Raw genomic sequence first — 18997 nt, 5'->3', positions numbered from 1 at the left:
GCTTTTAAATATTTAATTTTAGAGAAATTTCTGTTTTGGGTCCAGATAGTAAGATAAGAAAAACTATTTTTTATTTCTTCGGGTCATAAAGTTATTATTTACTATTCGATCCAGACAAGCTGATATATATTTTTAAAATAATTTCTTTTAAAAAAAATAGTATCTAGAATTCTGAAGAAAAAAAAATTTAATAATAAAAATAAATGTATGTAATTAGTTGTAAAAACATAGAATTATTAATGCATAATTAAACTCTACTTAATACTAAAAAATAAAAATGTCGAACGTTAAGTCCGACATAACACTTAATTAATAATAATCAATTATAACTACTTAGACATTTTTGTATAAATTTTGATGATTCAAAATGACGAATTTCGCAATTTTTAGATATACTAAAAAATAACGGCAAAATTTTTTTAATAATAATAATATTTATTGTTTGTTAGCTTTGCTATTTACAATATATATAAACATAAATAATTTCTTTAAAAAAAATAAATATATACGTCTTTAATAACTATTTATATTTTTGAAACCATCAACATTATTTGTAATATAATTTTTTAGCTCTATTTTAAATATATTTAATCGCTCTTTATTTATTATGTTACATGGTAATTTGTTGTACCAATTTAGTCCTCTATATACAATTGTTTTTTCCGCAGTAATTGTTTTTGTTTTTTTTTATTTTAAATTTGGAGTTATTTCTAGTTTCATAATACTTCTCACTTAGTTCAAATTAATTGTAAAGATAATCAGGATAGAAATATTTTGTTTAAAAAATTTCTTAAATTTAAAAATTTTCTAAAACATTTACAAATTTTTTTAATTTTCATAAAATTTTATGTTAAAAGCCAAAAATTGCATCGGTAAAATAAAATAAGCATTTTATTAACATCTACAGCGATTTATTTTACCGACACTAAAATCTGCATTACTATGATAATTTTTTTAAATTACCCGGTTACTTAAATAATATTCCCAGAATTAACAATTATTATATAAATAATACCCGTGCAAAAAAACAAATAACTTTTTATTTTAAGTAAAAATATTTTTACCCACAAAAACAATAAATATCTTACTATCTTTTGATTTAAAAAATTTTATTATTAATTAATGAATTATTAACAAAATTTTTTGATAAAGATATTTTTATTTAACCTGAAAAATTTCCTCCTAAATAAAATTTTTGAATAAATTAAAATAATTACCGAAAAGATTGATTTTAAAAATAAATTTGAATGTTTTAGGTAAATTAAAAAAAAAAAATGTTTAATAGAAAATTCAACGAAAAAAATTAAATTTCTAGGATTTGAAGATTTATAGCCGTTGAAAGTTAATTATTTATTAGTAAAATTACGGTAAAGAAGAGAAAACGAATAAAATATTTTAGATAGGATGGAGCGAAAGAACCTGTAGATGTCTACACGTAACCCACACATATAACCTTAAGTATAGGTATGATCCACATGACCCCCTCCAAATGTCAAGTTGCGTCGCTTCGGTCGACGTCAGTCGGTCTTCCGCGCTTGCTAGAGCCCGCGCACTTTCAGTCGTGTCTCGCGACTTGCTTTAAATTATTGTAAATTAAATACAATAATTATATTAAATATTCTATCTTATATTGTTGCTATTTTCGAATTAGTTTGTACTTTATGTCACTAAATTCAAATGGTGGTTTTATTAGCCGCGATTTAATTGCTCGATCGAATCAATATTAATACCGAATATCGGACGTCAGCTGCTACCAGTTAAATCAGCGCCTACGTAAGTACTTTTTTATTATTTTTTATTTTTTATTTAGGATGGCTGATAAATATTGGATCCGTTTATCACTGATAGTAGTCTGCGCATTAATTTATTACTTCCATGTGATAGTTTTCGATTTTATAACTAGAAAATAATATTGTTAATTTTATCTATTTAATATTAGAAAATAAAAATTAGATAGAAAAAATTTTTTTGTTTCTAAAAAATTAAAATTTTGTAGCAAAGAATTTTTTTGCGCCTTTTATTAAAGGTCTAAATTTTTAAATAGTGAAATTTATTAAAAATTTTTGTTTTTTTTTTTGTGAAATTTGTTGAAAATTCCCTAAAATAATAAGAAATTTTAATTGAAAGCTTTAAAAAAATTTTTCATACAAAAAAAATATTTTTTTCTAAGTTAGCGAAGGAAAATTTTTTAATCAAGAATTTTTAACATTTCTTTATTGAGAAAATTAAAAAAAAACTGTCGGTTTTTCTTTGAAAATTTTTAAAAAATAAAATCAATTTTTTAATCAATTGCACGCCTCATAAGCGAAGTGTTAAAGTAGTGCTCTACTCTCGACATTTTAAAAAAGCAGTTTTCTCGCAACTGAAATTGATTTTTTTTTATTCATATCGCACTTACAGGTTAATCTGAGTGTACTAATAGCAAGTAAAATAATTTGTCAGGCACATAAAATATATTTCAATAACAATTATTTTGTATAACATAGTAAATAATAACATTAAAAATTGCTCGAAAAAATCATCGTACCGGAATAATTTTTTTTTTATTATCTAAAGTAACACACTTAGGACTTTTTCAATTAATATGAGCGTTCAATTCACTGTCGTTAAATTATTATTTATAAAAAACTAATATATGACTGTATTTTTTTGTATATCTATCTATACATTTTATTATAGTATTTTTTTTCCTCACCTTAGAATTATGGCGCCACTAAACCATAGCACAGTTTTCTGTTTTTTATAATTTTGCTTTTTATATTTTATTTTAATCAATTTTATTGTGAAAAATGAGATTATGAGGCATGCACTTTTGGATTTTTCAAACTTTTTTATTATTTTGCTGTTTATATTTTATTTTAATCAATTTTATTGTGAAAAATGAGATTATGAGGCATGCATTTTTGGATTTCCCAAAATTTATTAAAAATCGTAGTAAACTTAAAAAATTTTTTAGTTTATTCCAAAAAATTCTTCAAAGTAACTTTCAATAAATTCATCATATTTTTTAATTTAAAATTACAAGCATTTACGCTTATAAAATTCAATATAACTTAACTTAAAATAGAAAAAAAAAAACCTTATTAAATTCTTACACTACCATAAAAAAGCTCGTTGAAAAGTCAAGATAAAAAAGTGTATAAAATTATAAAGATCAGAAAATAAAAAAGTAATCTCATCTCATCCGATCTCTTTTATGTCCTAACAAGGTCTTAGATATTAACATCAACAGAGTATGCTAGAGTTGTATCGCTACGTGACAATTCAAAAGGGTCGAGGTATCACACGTTAGTTCCCATTACTTATACTACATCCATTACATTACATCCAGCTCTCAATTCCTGGTTTAGTTCCCAGTTCACAGTTCAGAGTGTGAGAGTATAACATAAAAAAGTACTTGCAGCTAGTACTAGTACCTACATACTGATATTGTAACCAAGTAGAAGAGTCGAGGAGTACTAGTACGCGATGTACTAAAAAGGTTCACAACCTTAAGCCGCGTAATAAATTCAGCGCAGCAAACATCTTACTTGTCTCTTATTCTATTCACACTCTTATTATTATTATTATTGTTATTGTTATTGTTATTGTCATTATTAATATTATTGTGGTTAATTTAAATTGTATAAATGAATGCACGGCCCATTTAAAATTTCTCCATTGATAAATTTAATAACTCACCTCTTTTGTAAATTAATTATTTATTTTCTCTCTGGGTTTTTTAGATTACCAAGCAACACACAAATTGCAATCGCGGCGTTATTTAAAGATACCACTGTGCAAATATGTTTGCGTTTCCATTGGTTGTATTATAACGGCGGTCGCGGGATTGAGTAATGTAATGGAGATTTAATTGTTGATAAAGATATTATCTGGGTAAAGTGAATCAAGGTGTACGTGAAGAGAATTAAACAAGTAAAAGTAATCATCTAGTTATTCTAGAAGTTTTTTAATTTAACTCGATAGGAATTAATATTACTGAGGTTATTAAATAAATAATCTCCATTAAAGAATCTGCCAACTCTATCATTTTATCTATATTATTAAGAGAATAAAATTTTAAGAAATGACCTTGTATCTTGTGAAATATTGACATTTTAAAAGATATAAGCTCACCCTGATATTACACTCATCGAAACCTTTCATTTGAGTACCCACATCAATTTTTTATATATTTATATATATTATATATATGCATATATGAAAAATATGTCAAAAATGCATGTGGGTACTCAAATGAAAGCTCTTGATGAGTGTAACATCGGGATGAGCTTATATCTTTAAAAATGTCAATAATTAAGAACTGACATTGCTATCTCGTAAACTATTGACATTTTTAAAAATATAAGCTCATTCCGATGTTACATTCATCAAGACCTTTTATTTGAGTACCCACATCAATTTTTCATATATTTATATATTTTATATATATGTATATATGAAAAATATATCAAAAGTGCATGTGGGTACTCAAATGAAAGTTCTTGATGAGTATAACATCAAGATAAGCTTATATCTTTAAAAATATCAATAATTAATAATTGACATTGGTATCTTGTCAACTAATGATATTTTTGTTACAGTCAAACTATCACTGTAATAGTTTTACTTTAAGAAATTCCCGAAAATTGTCTTTTTTGTGAACGGTCACACCAGCAGTACCTCTTAATGTTATCTTACGAATTTACATAATTTTTTAGGATTTTTTAGCTGAACTAACACTCAAATATAGTACTGTACTCTTAAAAATGAAATTTGTAGTATAGTATTACATAATGAGGCTTAAATTGATGTTAAAATTATTATCTAGAGTAGAGTACAAATCGCCTCTGCCTCTGCATGCTGCTCTGGAGTCTTAATTAGACATTAGTCTACTTACAGTTTATTAGTTATGCAGACGTTTATGCACGATATGATAATTAAATTTTGTTTTTTTTTTAACTGCTGTCATTATTTAATATTCTATTATCAGTACTTTCTAAAGGTTTTACATAATAAAAATAATAATAATAATAATTTTAGAAAATCAGAATAATTATTTCAATATATTATATTATAAAAAATTTTTCACGAGACATTTTACTAACTCAAAATTTGAAGTTTAAATATTGAAGAATATTTAATTGAGAATATAAAAAATTTTTCCGATTTTTTAAAATTATTATTATTGTATAATGTATCAAGTTTTTTAAAAATAAATAATAATAATAATAATACTAGTACAAAACAGTAATTTACTCTTTTTCATTCAATTTTTTTGAGATCTAAAATGAACTTTCATGAAAAGAAAAAAAAATAGAGCAAAATGTCGAGGTCAATTTTTCTCCGTAAATATTTTATAAAAATTAATGTGAAAATTTCCAGAAGACAAAAGTCAGAGGTCAGGTCTAAATTAGGAACAGAGACGCTAAAATTATTCGTTGCTAACTAGGATGACTTTTTAATAATTAATTATACTAAATTATCTCATTAGCGTTAATTTGTACTCTAAAAAAAAGAAAAAAAATACTAAAATTGTTCTGCGATTGTCGGTATATTTAATTTGACAAGTAAATAAAGTAAATAAATTAATAAATTCCGAGGTGACAATGATAAAATGAAAGGCGCCTTGAATGGGCGATCGAAATAATTTTTCAATAAAATCTCTGAGAAAATTAATAAATAAATAAAAATGAAAATAAGTGAAGTGTAAATAATAATGGTTTTATAGTTTTACGCAAGGGCGTAGGTGTGTATAGAGATATGGCGAGATATAGAGATGGTATGTAGCCATATTACTGCTGATGTACGTAGGTTCCCCTTGACTTCCTGTCAATTGCAGGCAATTTCAAATAATCATCAATGAACCCCACACGTGATGCCTCGGCACTCATCCTATCTTTTAATACTTTATACGTCGACCTGATTTAACGAATATCTGCCGGATTAATCTGTTCCATTTCACGTTTAAAGTTTTCCCACGTTTTGTTACTATTTAGTTTTTGGTTCGAGCTTTATTGTAAAAATAATTAAAGTATCCATTATTATTATTATTATTATTATTATTTATTTATTTATTTATTTGCCTTTAGTTTAACCCAACAGCCTAAAGGTCCAATAACAGAGTTTTTCAATTTTTTACAAAGTAGAAGATTTTGATACACAGAAAAAGAAATTTTCTTGAGTCAAGTATATATTTTTGAAGAGCTCAATATTCTTGGTTTGATAAGAAAAATTCTTGATTTAAGAAAAATATGCTTGATTTAAGGAAATTTTACTTGATTCAAGAAAATTACCCTCTTCAAAATTATATTTTTGGTTCAAGAATTTTTCTCTTAAATCAAGCTAATTTTTTTTTCTGTGCAGAGTGAAAAACATAAGTAATAATATGAATCTATATAAACTAAAAATTTAAAATTTTAATCCTTATAATTTAACATGTGTTAACATAAATTAACTAAGTGTGCAGAATTATATTTATAATTAATTTCCTTTCATCTTTTCATTAGCCAGAACCTAAAAATACGTAAATTAGACATTTTTTAATAATAAATTATTATTGTTATTATTTAATTTTAATAACTAGATATATAATAATAACAATAGTGCAAAATTTAAAAAATCAAAAAAAATTTTTAACTAAAAATAAAAATTTCGAAAACTAGACCTCAAATTTTGGGTTAAGAATTGAAGATTTAAAAATAACATCAGAAACTTTTTTTGTAGAAAATTTAATTTTTTACACAAAAAGATCTTTGTCAATTGTTTTATATCTCCCATTCTATAGTCAGGAAATAAGTAAAATGTCTTGTGAAAAATTTTATATAATAAATGTTGAAATAATAATTCTGATTTTCTAAGATTATCATTATTATTGATAATGATAATAATAATAACTTCTTTTATGAGGCCAATGACTTATAGGTATTCAAATTCGAGTATAAATTCAATAATTAGAAGCCTTTAAAAATAGTTAACATTACTATAATTATAATTACAATGTTTACTCAATAAAACGACTCCAATTTATCTTTCAAATCGTTTGTTTACACAATTAATAATTACCCATACATTACATTTGTACCTTAAAATAAATCCACTGTTTACTTTATCTGGCTGAAACTTTCTTATTTTTATTCAATGGATCATTAATTAAATATTCTTTCACAAGAATTCTTTTTTTTGAAGGCCGAATATTTTTGCGAACAAAACTCTGGAATGCGATTTTTGAACCCTCGTCACTGTCAAAAATTTATTTTTTTTTTTTTTACTAATTTACTGAGTGAAAGTTTTTAAAAAAATCAATTTTTTCTCAATTTTCAGATAAAAATTTATTCATAAAATACAATTAAAAATAAATTTCATGTTAATGACGTAGTAAATAAATTGAACTTTGAATAATTATAAACGGTCGTTAATTTTCAAAGGACCTAATTAATTGTAAAGAAAGTAACATAAAATGTCAAGTAAAAGTTTAAAATACCATAACCACCGAGTATTAATTTAAGCGATAAATTTACTCTACAACTATTAAAGTGAATATCACCTGAAAATAAAAAAAGCAAACTAGTATAGAATAAAACTAAAATAAAAGCCGTTGTAGAATATATACTACGAGGTCTTCCAGGTCTTCTAACGGGACCAGATCAGATCAACTAAACCACTAATAAAAACTCCCACTTTTTATTTATTATTCATGTTAATCAAATCACTTTTATCTATTTTTTATTCTCAATAATTTCCAATATAAAAATTAACAATAGATAATAAATAATAAAATATTATTATCATATTTTCTTAACTGGCTTGACTCAATACAAAAAAAAATATATTTTATTTATTATTTTTCCGGCGATAAATTAAGTTTCGCGTTGGAATAATATCAGTTTTACTAAATGAAAACAAATGCTGATGTTTGAGTGTTGCGTAATTTATTGAAAAGCTGTTTGCATTGCATATATATTAATGCGAATTGAGTTATGTCTCGAGCCATGAGATGACAAGTGTATTGTAGACATTTATTATTATCATTATTTATTTATTTATTATTATTATTATTATTTTTATTAGTAAATTTTTAAAACATGATAATTGAATAATAATTTTAAAAATAATAATAATAATAATTTCGAAGTTATTATTATTATTTTATTTAACTATTGTTGACTATTTATTTGCTATAATATTATCAAGTACCATTATTATTATTATTGTTATTATTAATGTATTGTTAAGTCGTAGACTACTTGTTGAGTGATGTCTGTATTTATTATGTTTTATATATTGTTTGGATCTCTGTACGTGTTTTCCAGTATAACAATAATATAATACAATATAAATGTATAAGTACATAAATGTATAATGTGGCTCCCATCCGCGATCCGCGGCTTGGTAAATCGTGACGGGATCGCTGATGAGTAGCGGTAAATCATCATTGACATTTCTTACACGCGGTGCAAAGTGTAATACAAAGTGTACAAAGTTGACAGTGGTAAAGTGAACAAGGCCACTGATCAATGATCTTCAAATTATTTTTATTTATTTTTTGTTTTAATTATCACGAGTCTCTGCATCTTTTTTTTATAAATAATATTTAAATTTGTTTATTACGGAAATTAAATTGTGAATAATTTTATTTAAGTAAATATTCAGATTGTTTTTATTTTAAGATTGTATCGGACAATGAAGGGAAGTTATACAAAAATTAAAGAAAATATACAATTGATACAAAGTAATTTCAAGAACACACAGTAAAAAATTTTAGCGTCAATGCGTCAAAAAATTTTGTTAAAAATTTTTATGCTAAATATTTAACACTTTTTTCTGTTGATTTAACAAAATAAATGCTAAATTTACACATAAAAGTGTTAAATATTTAACACAAAATTTTTTAATGTGCAAGTGGTCCACCGAAGGCGTATGAAATTTGATTGGAATTAATATCCAGTTGTATTAAATTAAAGTTAGTTTTATGGTTAAATTTAAAAAACAAAAATATTATAAAAGCTCCTTAGAAAAGTAAAAAAAAAATTATTTTTAATTTAGTGGTCAATTCTCTTTCAGTGAGAGAATTCAGCTATTATGCGCCATCTATCGGAGATTCTTGATACTATTTTGGTTAAAAAATTGTATGGACATTTGTAACCATACTAGGCTATATAAAAGCTTATCAGAAAATTTTTCATTGAAAAAGAAATATTATTAATCTAAGAAAATTGTAAAAAAGAAAATTTTTTGTCGATTAAAAATTATTCAAAGATTTTAAATAAATTATTTAGTCTAAAAAATTGTTCTGTGTTGTTTTAGGTATAGGGCTGAATAAATAAAAATCCAAGGCCACTTGACAATGAGTCGCACAGGATATACATGTATTAGGCACGTCTTTTGCTCTCTGAACGTGCTTGTTTGGGTAAGCAGACGTTTTAAATTAAATATATTATTATTATTTATTTATATTGAAAACTCAACTATTTTACATCTGTATGGTGCAGCCGGGCTTCATTGTGGGTTTTATCCAGTGGTCTTTTTCTCAGAGTGAAAAGAAGTAATGTGAGGAAGTATAAGTAAAAAGAAAGCCGAGTTTAAATGGATAAAAAAAAGCTAAAAAAAATTGAATAAGACCTGGTTTCTGGGAATTAAATATTGACCTGGAAGTACGAACAGAGTGAAGTGCTGGTAGACATTTATAAAATAGTTATGCTGTGCTATAACTACGTTCTACTTGGATTGAGCTGAAAGCTAAGAGCTGGGAGCTGAGCTACTGTTATGTTAGTTAGTTGTATTGCTATTATATTACTATAGCAAGCTCCACGATTCTGTTCACTGAGTTTTAAGAACCTGTCGAGGATTGTAAATAATCGATTCGGGTCGATGAAATCTCGATAATTGTATCAATCAACGTAATTTTCGATAATGTTTATTATTTTTATAAAGTTATAGAAAATCTTCGAGTTTATTGCAGATGAAGCAAATTTATAAAAAAACAATTAATGCTATTGAAATACATAAAAATAAAATATTCATAAAATTACTTATTTTCTGTAATAAGATTTAGTATTACTTTGATTCATCATTTTTTCAGCGAATAAGTAAACAAATTTTAAAATTTATTAGTTTTTATTAAATTAATTTAAAGAAAATAAATTTTTAAACGTAAAAAATTTCATTTATATTTTTTCTGTATATATTTTTAGTAGAATTAATCATTTGAAAAATTATATCGAAGTATTATGCGACAAATTAATATATAGACTCCTAATTTCTATATGTTATGTCCTAATTGGACAAACGAATTAAATTTATTTTAGTCCTGGTGTATTTCAACCACTAGATCGGGAACCTAGAAGATTCGTCAATTATTATTTCATTCTTATGCAGTTGAAAATTTAATTTTTTTAATGAATTTACTTTTTGCTTACTTGGAATTTATCACTTATTACCCTGCATTTTATTAAAAATCAAAATGTTATGCACTTATTTGAACTTTACGACTCTCCATAAGATATACTTTTTTTTGTACATGTTTCTACACGGATAGAAGGATTTGTTTATAGTTAAAAATATTTGTTAATATTTAACAAATCATTTATTAGAGACCACTTTTTAGTTCTTAACAAATATTTCTTAGTATTTAAAAAGATTTACTAATATTTAATAAATGAATATCAGATTTATTAAATACAAACAAATCATTTTTAATACTAAGAAATATTTTTTGATACAAATAAATCCTTCTATCAATGTACGATGTGTACATTTGGAGATCATTAAGAAGAGAGTGATTGTTGCAAAAAATCGTTAAGGTCTGGGGGCGTCCATTAATTACGTGAGGTGTTCTAGGGGGGGAGTGGATCAAGCTAAATCTTACCAAATCTCACTTAGGGGGGAGGGGGGATCTTAACAAATATCACGTAATTTTTTCTCTAGCAGAAAACAGTGTAAAATTGCGTGAGATAGTATTTCTATAATAAAATATGGCCAAATTTGACACAATAGTGTTTATCGTATTCGTCTGAACCCTGCAGAGCAGCAAAGTAGCGCTCGATTGTTTAATTTGATTATTGATCGATAGGTTCACTAATTTTTTAGGTAGATTTATTTAGAAATCTATCGGTGGTAGCCGGTCTCATGTCGTAATTTTAATAAAATTTTGTCATAATATGTTTAATTATCTTCAATTTAAGCTATTGTTCGTCGACTTTTAATACTTTTTTCAATTTATTTCGTGGTTAAGAAAATTCAAAAAAAATCAAGAATAAATTAAATTTTAGCTTTTATCATCAAATGACTTTTATCTGTAAAAAATCTGATTTTTTAGGTAGATGTCTTTAAATATCTATTTGTTATAGCCAATCTCATGTCGTTATTTGCAAAAATATAATAGAAAATAAATTTTAGGACATTACGGCCTTTTAATAACGTGTTTTTTTCAATATTCAAACAAGAAATCTACCTATCCATGTCGGGTGTAGCCGAATGGCGCTTTTTTTTCTCAATAATCCAACACGTTTACAGCCAAAACATAAATTTTGAAGAATCTCGCGTGAGATTAGGGAAGGGGGGAGGGAGTTGGGGAAAATTTTATGAAATCTTATCAAGGGGGGAGAGGGGGTCAAAAAATTTTCAAAAATGCCTCACGTAATTTATGGACGCCCCCTATCTAATTATTGGGCGTTTCCAATCTTTACTATTTGGGGAAAAACAGTATCCAATTGGTTGCCTATTTCCTCGGGCTTCTACCCTCATTAAGTGAGCTTTGTTAAAAATTTGTCTGGATATTGTTAACCTGAAATCTCTCTATTCGAGGTAAATCCTTTTCTCTAATGTTCTTTGTTATTGCTTAACTATTTATTAATTTAAATATAAGTGAATTTGCTTACATATAACAACTCTTATTTATCTACCCTTTTGAATTCTAATCCCTTAAATATACTTGGGCCTCAGACTAATTGCGGGAATTTCCCCGGGCCTCTTACAAAGACCCAAGAGACTTAATTTTCAAACTTGAATAATTTGTACTATAATTAAAAATAAAAGAAAATTATTTACAAATTTTTATAACTAATTAAATATTAATTATAGTAAAGGAAAAACCTTAACTTTACATTAAATACTAAAATTCAAATTTTCAATTCAATTATTAAATTTGATAATGCATTTTTGAACTTAATTAAAAAATTTTTATTTTTTATCACACAATTAGTATTACAATAAAATATTTACAAATTTTTCCTAAAAAATATAAATAATTATACAAAAAAATTACAAATTAAAATTAAGACACATAACATTATTATCTACCAAAAAATTCACAAATAAAGTGAATTGTTGAAAGAAACACATGTTGGCTCTCATCTTTTTTAACCTTTCGGCTAGCAGCTTTCTTCAGAACTTCTGTAGCCAGAGCCGGTTCTGTCTTCTCCAAATTTTTGAACTCTTCAGTTCCGGTAATGTACGCCGCATCTTCAATTATGCACTCAGTAGCATATTCTTTGAGATTTTGGGCATTATGACGATCTGCTAGAATCAGCATTTCGACAATATTCCCTTGGTTGGAAGATTGGCAAAGCGACTTCTCGCACAACTCCTTCAGATGATGAAGTCTCAACTTGTCCGCGGCCTCCAGAACTTCAGCGGCAATCAAGTCCAAATCCGAAATTTGATCGGTGTAAATATACTTGAGCACCTTTTCGAATATTCTTGGACTGATGTCTGTTACATGAAGTTGGTTCAAGTTCTCTTCCAGTTGCACGACTAAAGCAGGACTGCGAGCCAGGAGAATCACCTTGTGAACGGAGAAATATTGGTTTCCCACGATTATCGTCGCATCGCTATCAACTTTATTCTCATAAAGTTCACCCAAATCTTTCGCCAATTCGTTGTTTGATTCAACGTTAAGCATTTTTATTTTCAAGCTTGTCTTTTTTTTGGCAAGAACAGAAACTTTTGAAAAAACTTGAAGATTTGGAGAGTAACTTGTAATTAATTTTGAATGATATTTATTCAAAAATTCGTTTTCGCTTTATTATTTAAATGAAAAGTTCTTTTTAAAACACAAATTTAATTCTTTAAATTTGGAACCAGTTCAAATTTACAGTAATAAAAATTTTGTTACTTTTATCAATCACTGCACTTATTATGAATTATAATTTTTCAAAATTTTTCTTTCACTTTATTATTTAAACGTTTGATATTAAAATAATTAATATTGAAAAATTAATTAATAACTTGAACACGTTTCAAAAATATCGAGTGGCTTCACACGTTGAGTTTCAGAAGGATTGTGTTTATTTTTGGGTTGCACGCGGGTTTTATAAGTTTCAGAGCACCCAAGCGCCACTAGTGATGGTTGGAAGAAGCTTGAATTTTATGACATCATATAAGACACTGAGCGCCAATTTTTTCAAATGATACTAATAGAAGGATTTATTAATATTTAATAATAATAATAATGTGTTTTATTTAGCAATTTTGCTACATTAAAAAATTATAAAGAAATATTACAATCTATAATACATTTATATACATATCGACAATAAATAGCTTAAGTTAATGTCTTATTAACTATTAATAAAATAAATATACGTTTATTCCGAAAAAATATTTATTAATGTTTTGTTAGATGTTTTAAAATATTTATTAATGTAAAAAAATATTTATTTGTATTCAATAAATTTACAAATTGTTTTCAGAGATGTTAATTTATTAATAATTGATAAATTATTCTATAAATGATGGATTTTTTTTTTAAATTGAGTTTTTTTGAGAAAAGTTACTTTTAATTTTTGCCAATTTTAATAATAAAAATTTGAACGCTTGTTTTTTTTATTTACAAAAAATTTTTTATGTATGTAATTTTTTTTTCATTATTCACTTGATTGAATTAACAAATTTTTTGTATTGCATCAACAGTTATCAGCATGTGGGATACTTGGAGCAGTGCTTTGGCTACGATTAGCCACTTCAGGACTCGCCAATTTAGTACCACAATACAATTTCGCCTCTGCTGACACAGTATTTTTAATTATCGGAGGCGTAACATTCGTCGTCGCATTCTTTGGATGTTGCGGCGCATGGTTCCAGTCAAGATTCATGCTAATAACCGTGAGTAGATTGCATTTGTCATACATCCCCCAATAATTACAAAATTGCCTTCTATTATTTCGAATGAGTGTAAATTTTACGGAGTAAAATAAATGCATGCATTAATAATGATAAACTAAAACTAATAATAGTTTGTAAACATTGTTCCAGTATTTCAGCCTGGTAATAATGTTATTCTTGGCTGAATTTATGCTCGGAGCATTGACCTTTGTTTTTCGTGAACAAGTATCCAGAAGTGTGCAGCAAGAATTATTGTTGGGGATTCAGAAACATTACAATGTGACAAGGGAACCTGGTACCCTGCCTGCATTGTGGGATCATATTCATCAAGGAGTAAGTTTATTTAATTATCTAAATTATTAAGCATTGAGGCTGCATTCGAAAATACTCTATCTCTAGATACATAATTAAGAAATTACCTTGTATCTTGTGAAATATTGACATTTTTAAAGATATAAACTCATCCCGATGTTACACTCATCGAGACCTTTCATTTGAGTACCCACATCAATTTTTCATATATTTATATATATTATATATATGTATATATGAAAAATATATCAAAAATGCATGTGGGTACTCAAATGAAAGCTCATGATGAGTGTAACATCAGGATGAGCTTATATTTTTAAAAATGTCAATAATTAAGAACTGACATTGCTATCTTGTCAAAAACTAATATTTTTAAAGATATAAGCTTATCCCGATGTTACACTCATCAAGACCTTTCATTTGAGTACCCATATCAATTTTTCATATATTTATAAATATTTCATATATGTATATATGAAAAATATATCAAAATGCATGTGGGTACTCTAATGAAAGCTCTTGATGAGTGTAACATCGGGATGAGCTTATATCTTTAAAAATGTCAATAATTAAAAACTGACATTGATATCTTGTCAGCTAATAATATTTTTAAAGATATAAGCTCACCCCGACATTACACTCATCGAGACCTTTCATTTGAGTACCCACATCAATTTTTCATATATTTAGTATATTAATATATATTGTATATATGTATATATGAAAAATATATCAAAAATGCATGTGGGTACTCAAATGAAAGCTCTTGATGAGATTAACATCGGGATGAGCTTATATCATTTAAAATATCAATAATTAAGAAATGACCTTGTGTCTTGTGCACGATTGACATTTTTAAAGATATAAGCTTATCCCGATGTTACACTCATCGAGACCTTTCATTTGAGTACCCACATCACTCTTTCATATGTTTTGTATATTTATATAGATTATATATATATATATATATATATATATATATATATATATATATATATGTATATATGAAAAATATATCAAAAATGTATGTGGGTACTCAAATGAAAGCTCATGATGAGTATAACATCAAAATGAGCTTATATCTTTAAAAATGTCAATAATTAAGAAAGTGCAGTATAATTTAACAAAAGTCATTACTTAATAAAGCAAAATTTCATTTATTTATAGTTCACATAAATTATAAAATTAATTTCTAATAAAATGTAACTTTTAATTTTTACAAAACAGTTACACTGCTGCGGGGTTCGAGACTACACGGACTGGTTCCAAATCGACGCCTGGCCGACAGAGGACAGAGTCCCCGACTCGTGCTGCATAAAACGGGAGCGCTACTGCGGAAGACTGGACCCGGAAGGCCGGAACAAAGAGTCCTGGTATAAAGAAGGATGTGCCGCTGCCATTCAGACCTGGGTCGTCCAAAGACTCCACGTGCTCGGCACAGTCGGACTGATTGTCGGGTTCCTCCAGCTCTTCGGGCTCGTCACCTCCATGATCCTCTTCTGCACCGTGAAACACAAGCGCGCCTCTCACAGCTACAAGAGCTACGACACAAGTGCCAGCTAGGAACGCGCGTGGATCCCGGCTTACGGGATCCACGATTCTTCAATCGACGAAACTACCACTTGAATTTATCTTTAATCAAGTGAACGATTATTTTCTTCTGTATTTTTAATTCTTCCTCCATGGACATCCAAAGCCGCCGTCAAAAGCTTTACACTTGTGCCAATAATGCACGATTAATAATAATTTAATTCGCGTTTTTAATGCCAAAAGAGCAGATAATAAATTATGATTGTAATTTTGACTCTTTTGGATCAAAAACTCGTATAAAAAAATTTCTTTTTTAATTTTAAGAAAAAAAATCTTAAAGCCCAATTTTTAAATTTTATTTTTCAACTTTCTGCTTTAAAAATTGAATTTTTTGAATTTTTGATATAAAAATGAAAAATTTTTGAGAATTTGAAAGATTATTGAATTATTCCATTTTTTTAAAGTTTTTTCTTTTTAATTTTTAATTTTTATAGCCAGAAATTCCAAAAATTCAATGTTTAAAGCAGAAAATTGGAATAGAAATTTAAAAATTTGGCTTTAAGATTTTTTTCTAAATTTACTTTTTTAATTTTGAGAAAAAAAAATCTTAAAGCTAAATTTTTTTATTTTATTTTCCAACTTTCTGCTTTAAAAATTAAATTTTTTGAATTTTTGGCTATAAAAATAAAAATTAAAAAAAAAAACTTAAAAATTGTAATAATTAAAAAATTTTTCATTTTTTAGCAGAATAATTCGCTTAATTTTTGAAGCAAAGTCAGAAAATATAAATAAAATTTTTTTTATATAATTTTGGTTTTAAGATTTTTTTTTTTTTTTAAAGCCAAAAGTGCGTAAATTTCTTTTTAATTTTTTCCACAGATTTATGCATTAGACACATTTTTATGTTGATTAAATAGATAAAAAAAATTTTTATACGCCTTTTTGACTAATAATGCGAATTACAACTAATTAATTTTTTAAAAATTATTTAAAGAATATTTTTTGTCCAGAGACTGCATGTATTTTTAAAAATTTCATTATTTTTATTAATTATTAATTATTTATTAATTAATTATTAGTGCATTGAGTTAATTGATTAATTAATTAATGAGCTTTAATGCTTGGTCAATTACCAATAATATCCAAAGTTGCCTTTTGTTAATTAATATATTTTATTATTTCTTAATAATAAGCCATAATTAATAATTATTGTTATCAATAAGTATTTTATTAATGTATTAATTATAAACTAAGGCGGCGCCAAGAAACTGACAAGTTTTTTTTTGAGAAAAAAAAATTAACTTTAAAAAAAAAATAAAATAATAGTTTTTTCGCGCCACTATATTATAAATTTTAGTATTATTAAATGAAAAAATTAAAAATGAAAATATAGTGCCAGTGAATGTATGAGAGAGTGAGTGAAAAATAAATAAAATTTATAAATATATTTTTTAACTAGAGTGTAAAAGAATAAAAAAATATTTATTGAAAAGTATGAAGGAAGGATAACTACAATTATATAATTTTATAATTATAGTTACAATTATGGAAAAAAGAAAAAAGAAACAGTATAAAATGTGTAATAATTTATTTTTCCATTATGGCTTGTAAAAAAGTTGGAATAAATATTTAAAACTGAGGTCTGATTTATGGACCGCAAGCTAATACGTAAAAAGAAAAATGTGTGTAAGGAATAGTTAGTGTATAGAAGATATTACGTGTCCGTATAAATAATGAATTCTAAATACATATATGTGAGACCGCAAGATGAATTATTTTTTTGACGTTAATTGTTTAGTTTATGGTTATTGTTAGTTACTAAAATAAATATATAATACCGAAAATATAATAATAGAATAGATAGACGATAGATGTGCAGAAATTATGTTTGTAATGTTATGTGTAATGCAATGAGAATGAGTAATGTGTAGGATTTGAAATTTAAATTATTTCAAATTGATTTTGGAAATAAATGTTGACTATATTTGTTCTTTCTTTTTTTTATACTCTAAGTTTTTTTTATTTAAATAATAATAACAAAAAAAAAATATAATTTTTTATTATTAAAATTTTTTTAATTTATAAAATTTTATACTTAAAATTCTGAGTTTAGAATTAAAGATACGGAAAAAATATAAAATATATTTTTTTTTTTAATTAAATTTTCTTTAAGAAAGATTCTTAATAATTTTTCCATCTCTAATTTTTAAGACAAAAAATCGCAAAACTTCACAAGATAAAATTTTTGATTATCTTAACATAAAATTGAGGTGAAATATATAAAGCTAATTTATTCGTAACGTAATTGGTCAAATATATCATAAGCATGAAAATATCCCAAGCGTCACATAAAAAATTGATGACTTTTTTGTAAGTTTTATCTAACAAGAAATTAAAAATTAATAATTGTCAACTTAAATCTAACAAAATGTTACCAAAAAAATTTGTGTGTCGTTTGGGATATACACTGAAAAAAAATTGTTCTTGAATCAAGTATATAATTTTGAAGAACTTAATCTTCTTGATTTAAGTAGAAAAATTCTTAAACTAAGAATCTTTTTCTTGTTTTAAGGAAATTTTACTTGATTCAAGACAATTAACCTCTTCAAAATTATTTTCTTGGTTCAAGAAATTTTCTCTCGAATCAAGTTAAATTTCTTTTCAGTGTACAAACTTTATAGTCAAGCGCGCGCTTGCGCGCGCAAATTAAATTCTAGTAAACTGAAAAAAGAAAATTGATATAATTTTAAGCGTTAAATTTTGGCTTAACGATTTAAGACACGAAAAACATATGGGGTAAAAATATAAGTTTTGGCCACTTGATATTTTAGTGAATTTAAAAAAAATTTAATTATTCAAATAGAATTTTTACAGAATTTATGAATTAGTATATTTATACGAATTGAATTCAAATCTTGCGCTTATAGAAATATTTATACAATAATTTGAAAATAAAGTGGCCTTAAAAGGTATACTAGCCACAAACGTTACTTCTACCCTATGCTACCTTTCTTGTTGGAAATTAAATTTTTTATAAAAAAGGTACTTTGTAAATTTTCAATTTTTTCTATTT

The 18997-nt window shown here is 25.7% G+C and overlaps 1 protein-coding gene and 1 long non-coding RNA gene across 4 annotated transcripts in view; one reads left to right on the top strand and one right to left on the bottom strand.

Moving 5' to 3' along the window:
- Positions 1-18997, bottom strand: part of LOC123267302 — a 142568-nt gene that overhangs the window by 3470 nt on the left and 120101 nt on the right. The gene's annotated exons all lie outside the window — the stretch shown is intronic.
- On the top strand, positions 1521-16033 carry LOC123267299 (tetraspanin-9). Of its 3 annotated transcripts, none has more exons than XM_044731862.1 (5): positions 1521-1773; positions 9286-9388; positions 13891-14082; positions 14233-14415; positions 15622-16033. In XM_044731862.1, exons 2-5 carry the CDS (start codon positions 9326-9328, stop codon positions 15955-15957), a joined length of 774 nt encoding a protein of 257 aa, XP_044587797.1. In that variant the 5' UTR covers positions 1521-1773; positions 9286-9325; the 3' UTR covers positions 15958-16033. The 3 variants fall into 3 exon arrangements, with proteins under 3 accessions (XP_044587797.1, XP_044587799.1, XP_044587798.1); XM_044731864.1 differs by lacking the exon at positions 1521-1773 and adding an exon at positions 3463-3481; XM_044731863.1 differs by lacking the exon at positions 1521-1773 and adding an exon at positions 3897-3915.

Source organism: Cotesia glomerata, linkage group LG6 (genome assembly GCF_020080835.1).
Source record: "Cotesia glomerata isolate CgM1 linkage group LG6, MPM_Cglom_v2.3, whole genome shotgun sequence".
NCBI classification, from domain to species: Eukaryota; Metazoa; Arthropoda; class Insecta; order Hymenoptera; family Braconidae; genus Cotesia; species Cotesia glomerata.
This window is presented reverse-complemented; position numbering and strand designations above follow the sequence as displayed.

Excerpts from the sequence above, each read along its gene's own strand:
- LOC123267299 (XM_044731862.1), top strand. The coding sequence starts at position 9,326 with ATGAGTCGCACAGGATATACATGTATTAGGCACGTCTTTTGCTCTCTG. Across the intron at positions 14,083-14,232 it reads CAAGATTCATGCTAATAACC|TATTTCAGCCTGGTAATAAT; the intron begins GTGAGTAGATTG and ends ACATTGTTCCAG. Across the intron at positions 14,416-15,621 it reads GGGATCATATTCATCAAGGA|TTACACTGCTGCGGGGTTCG; the intron begins GTAAGTTTATTT and ends TTTACAAAACAG.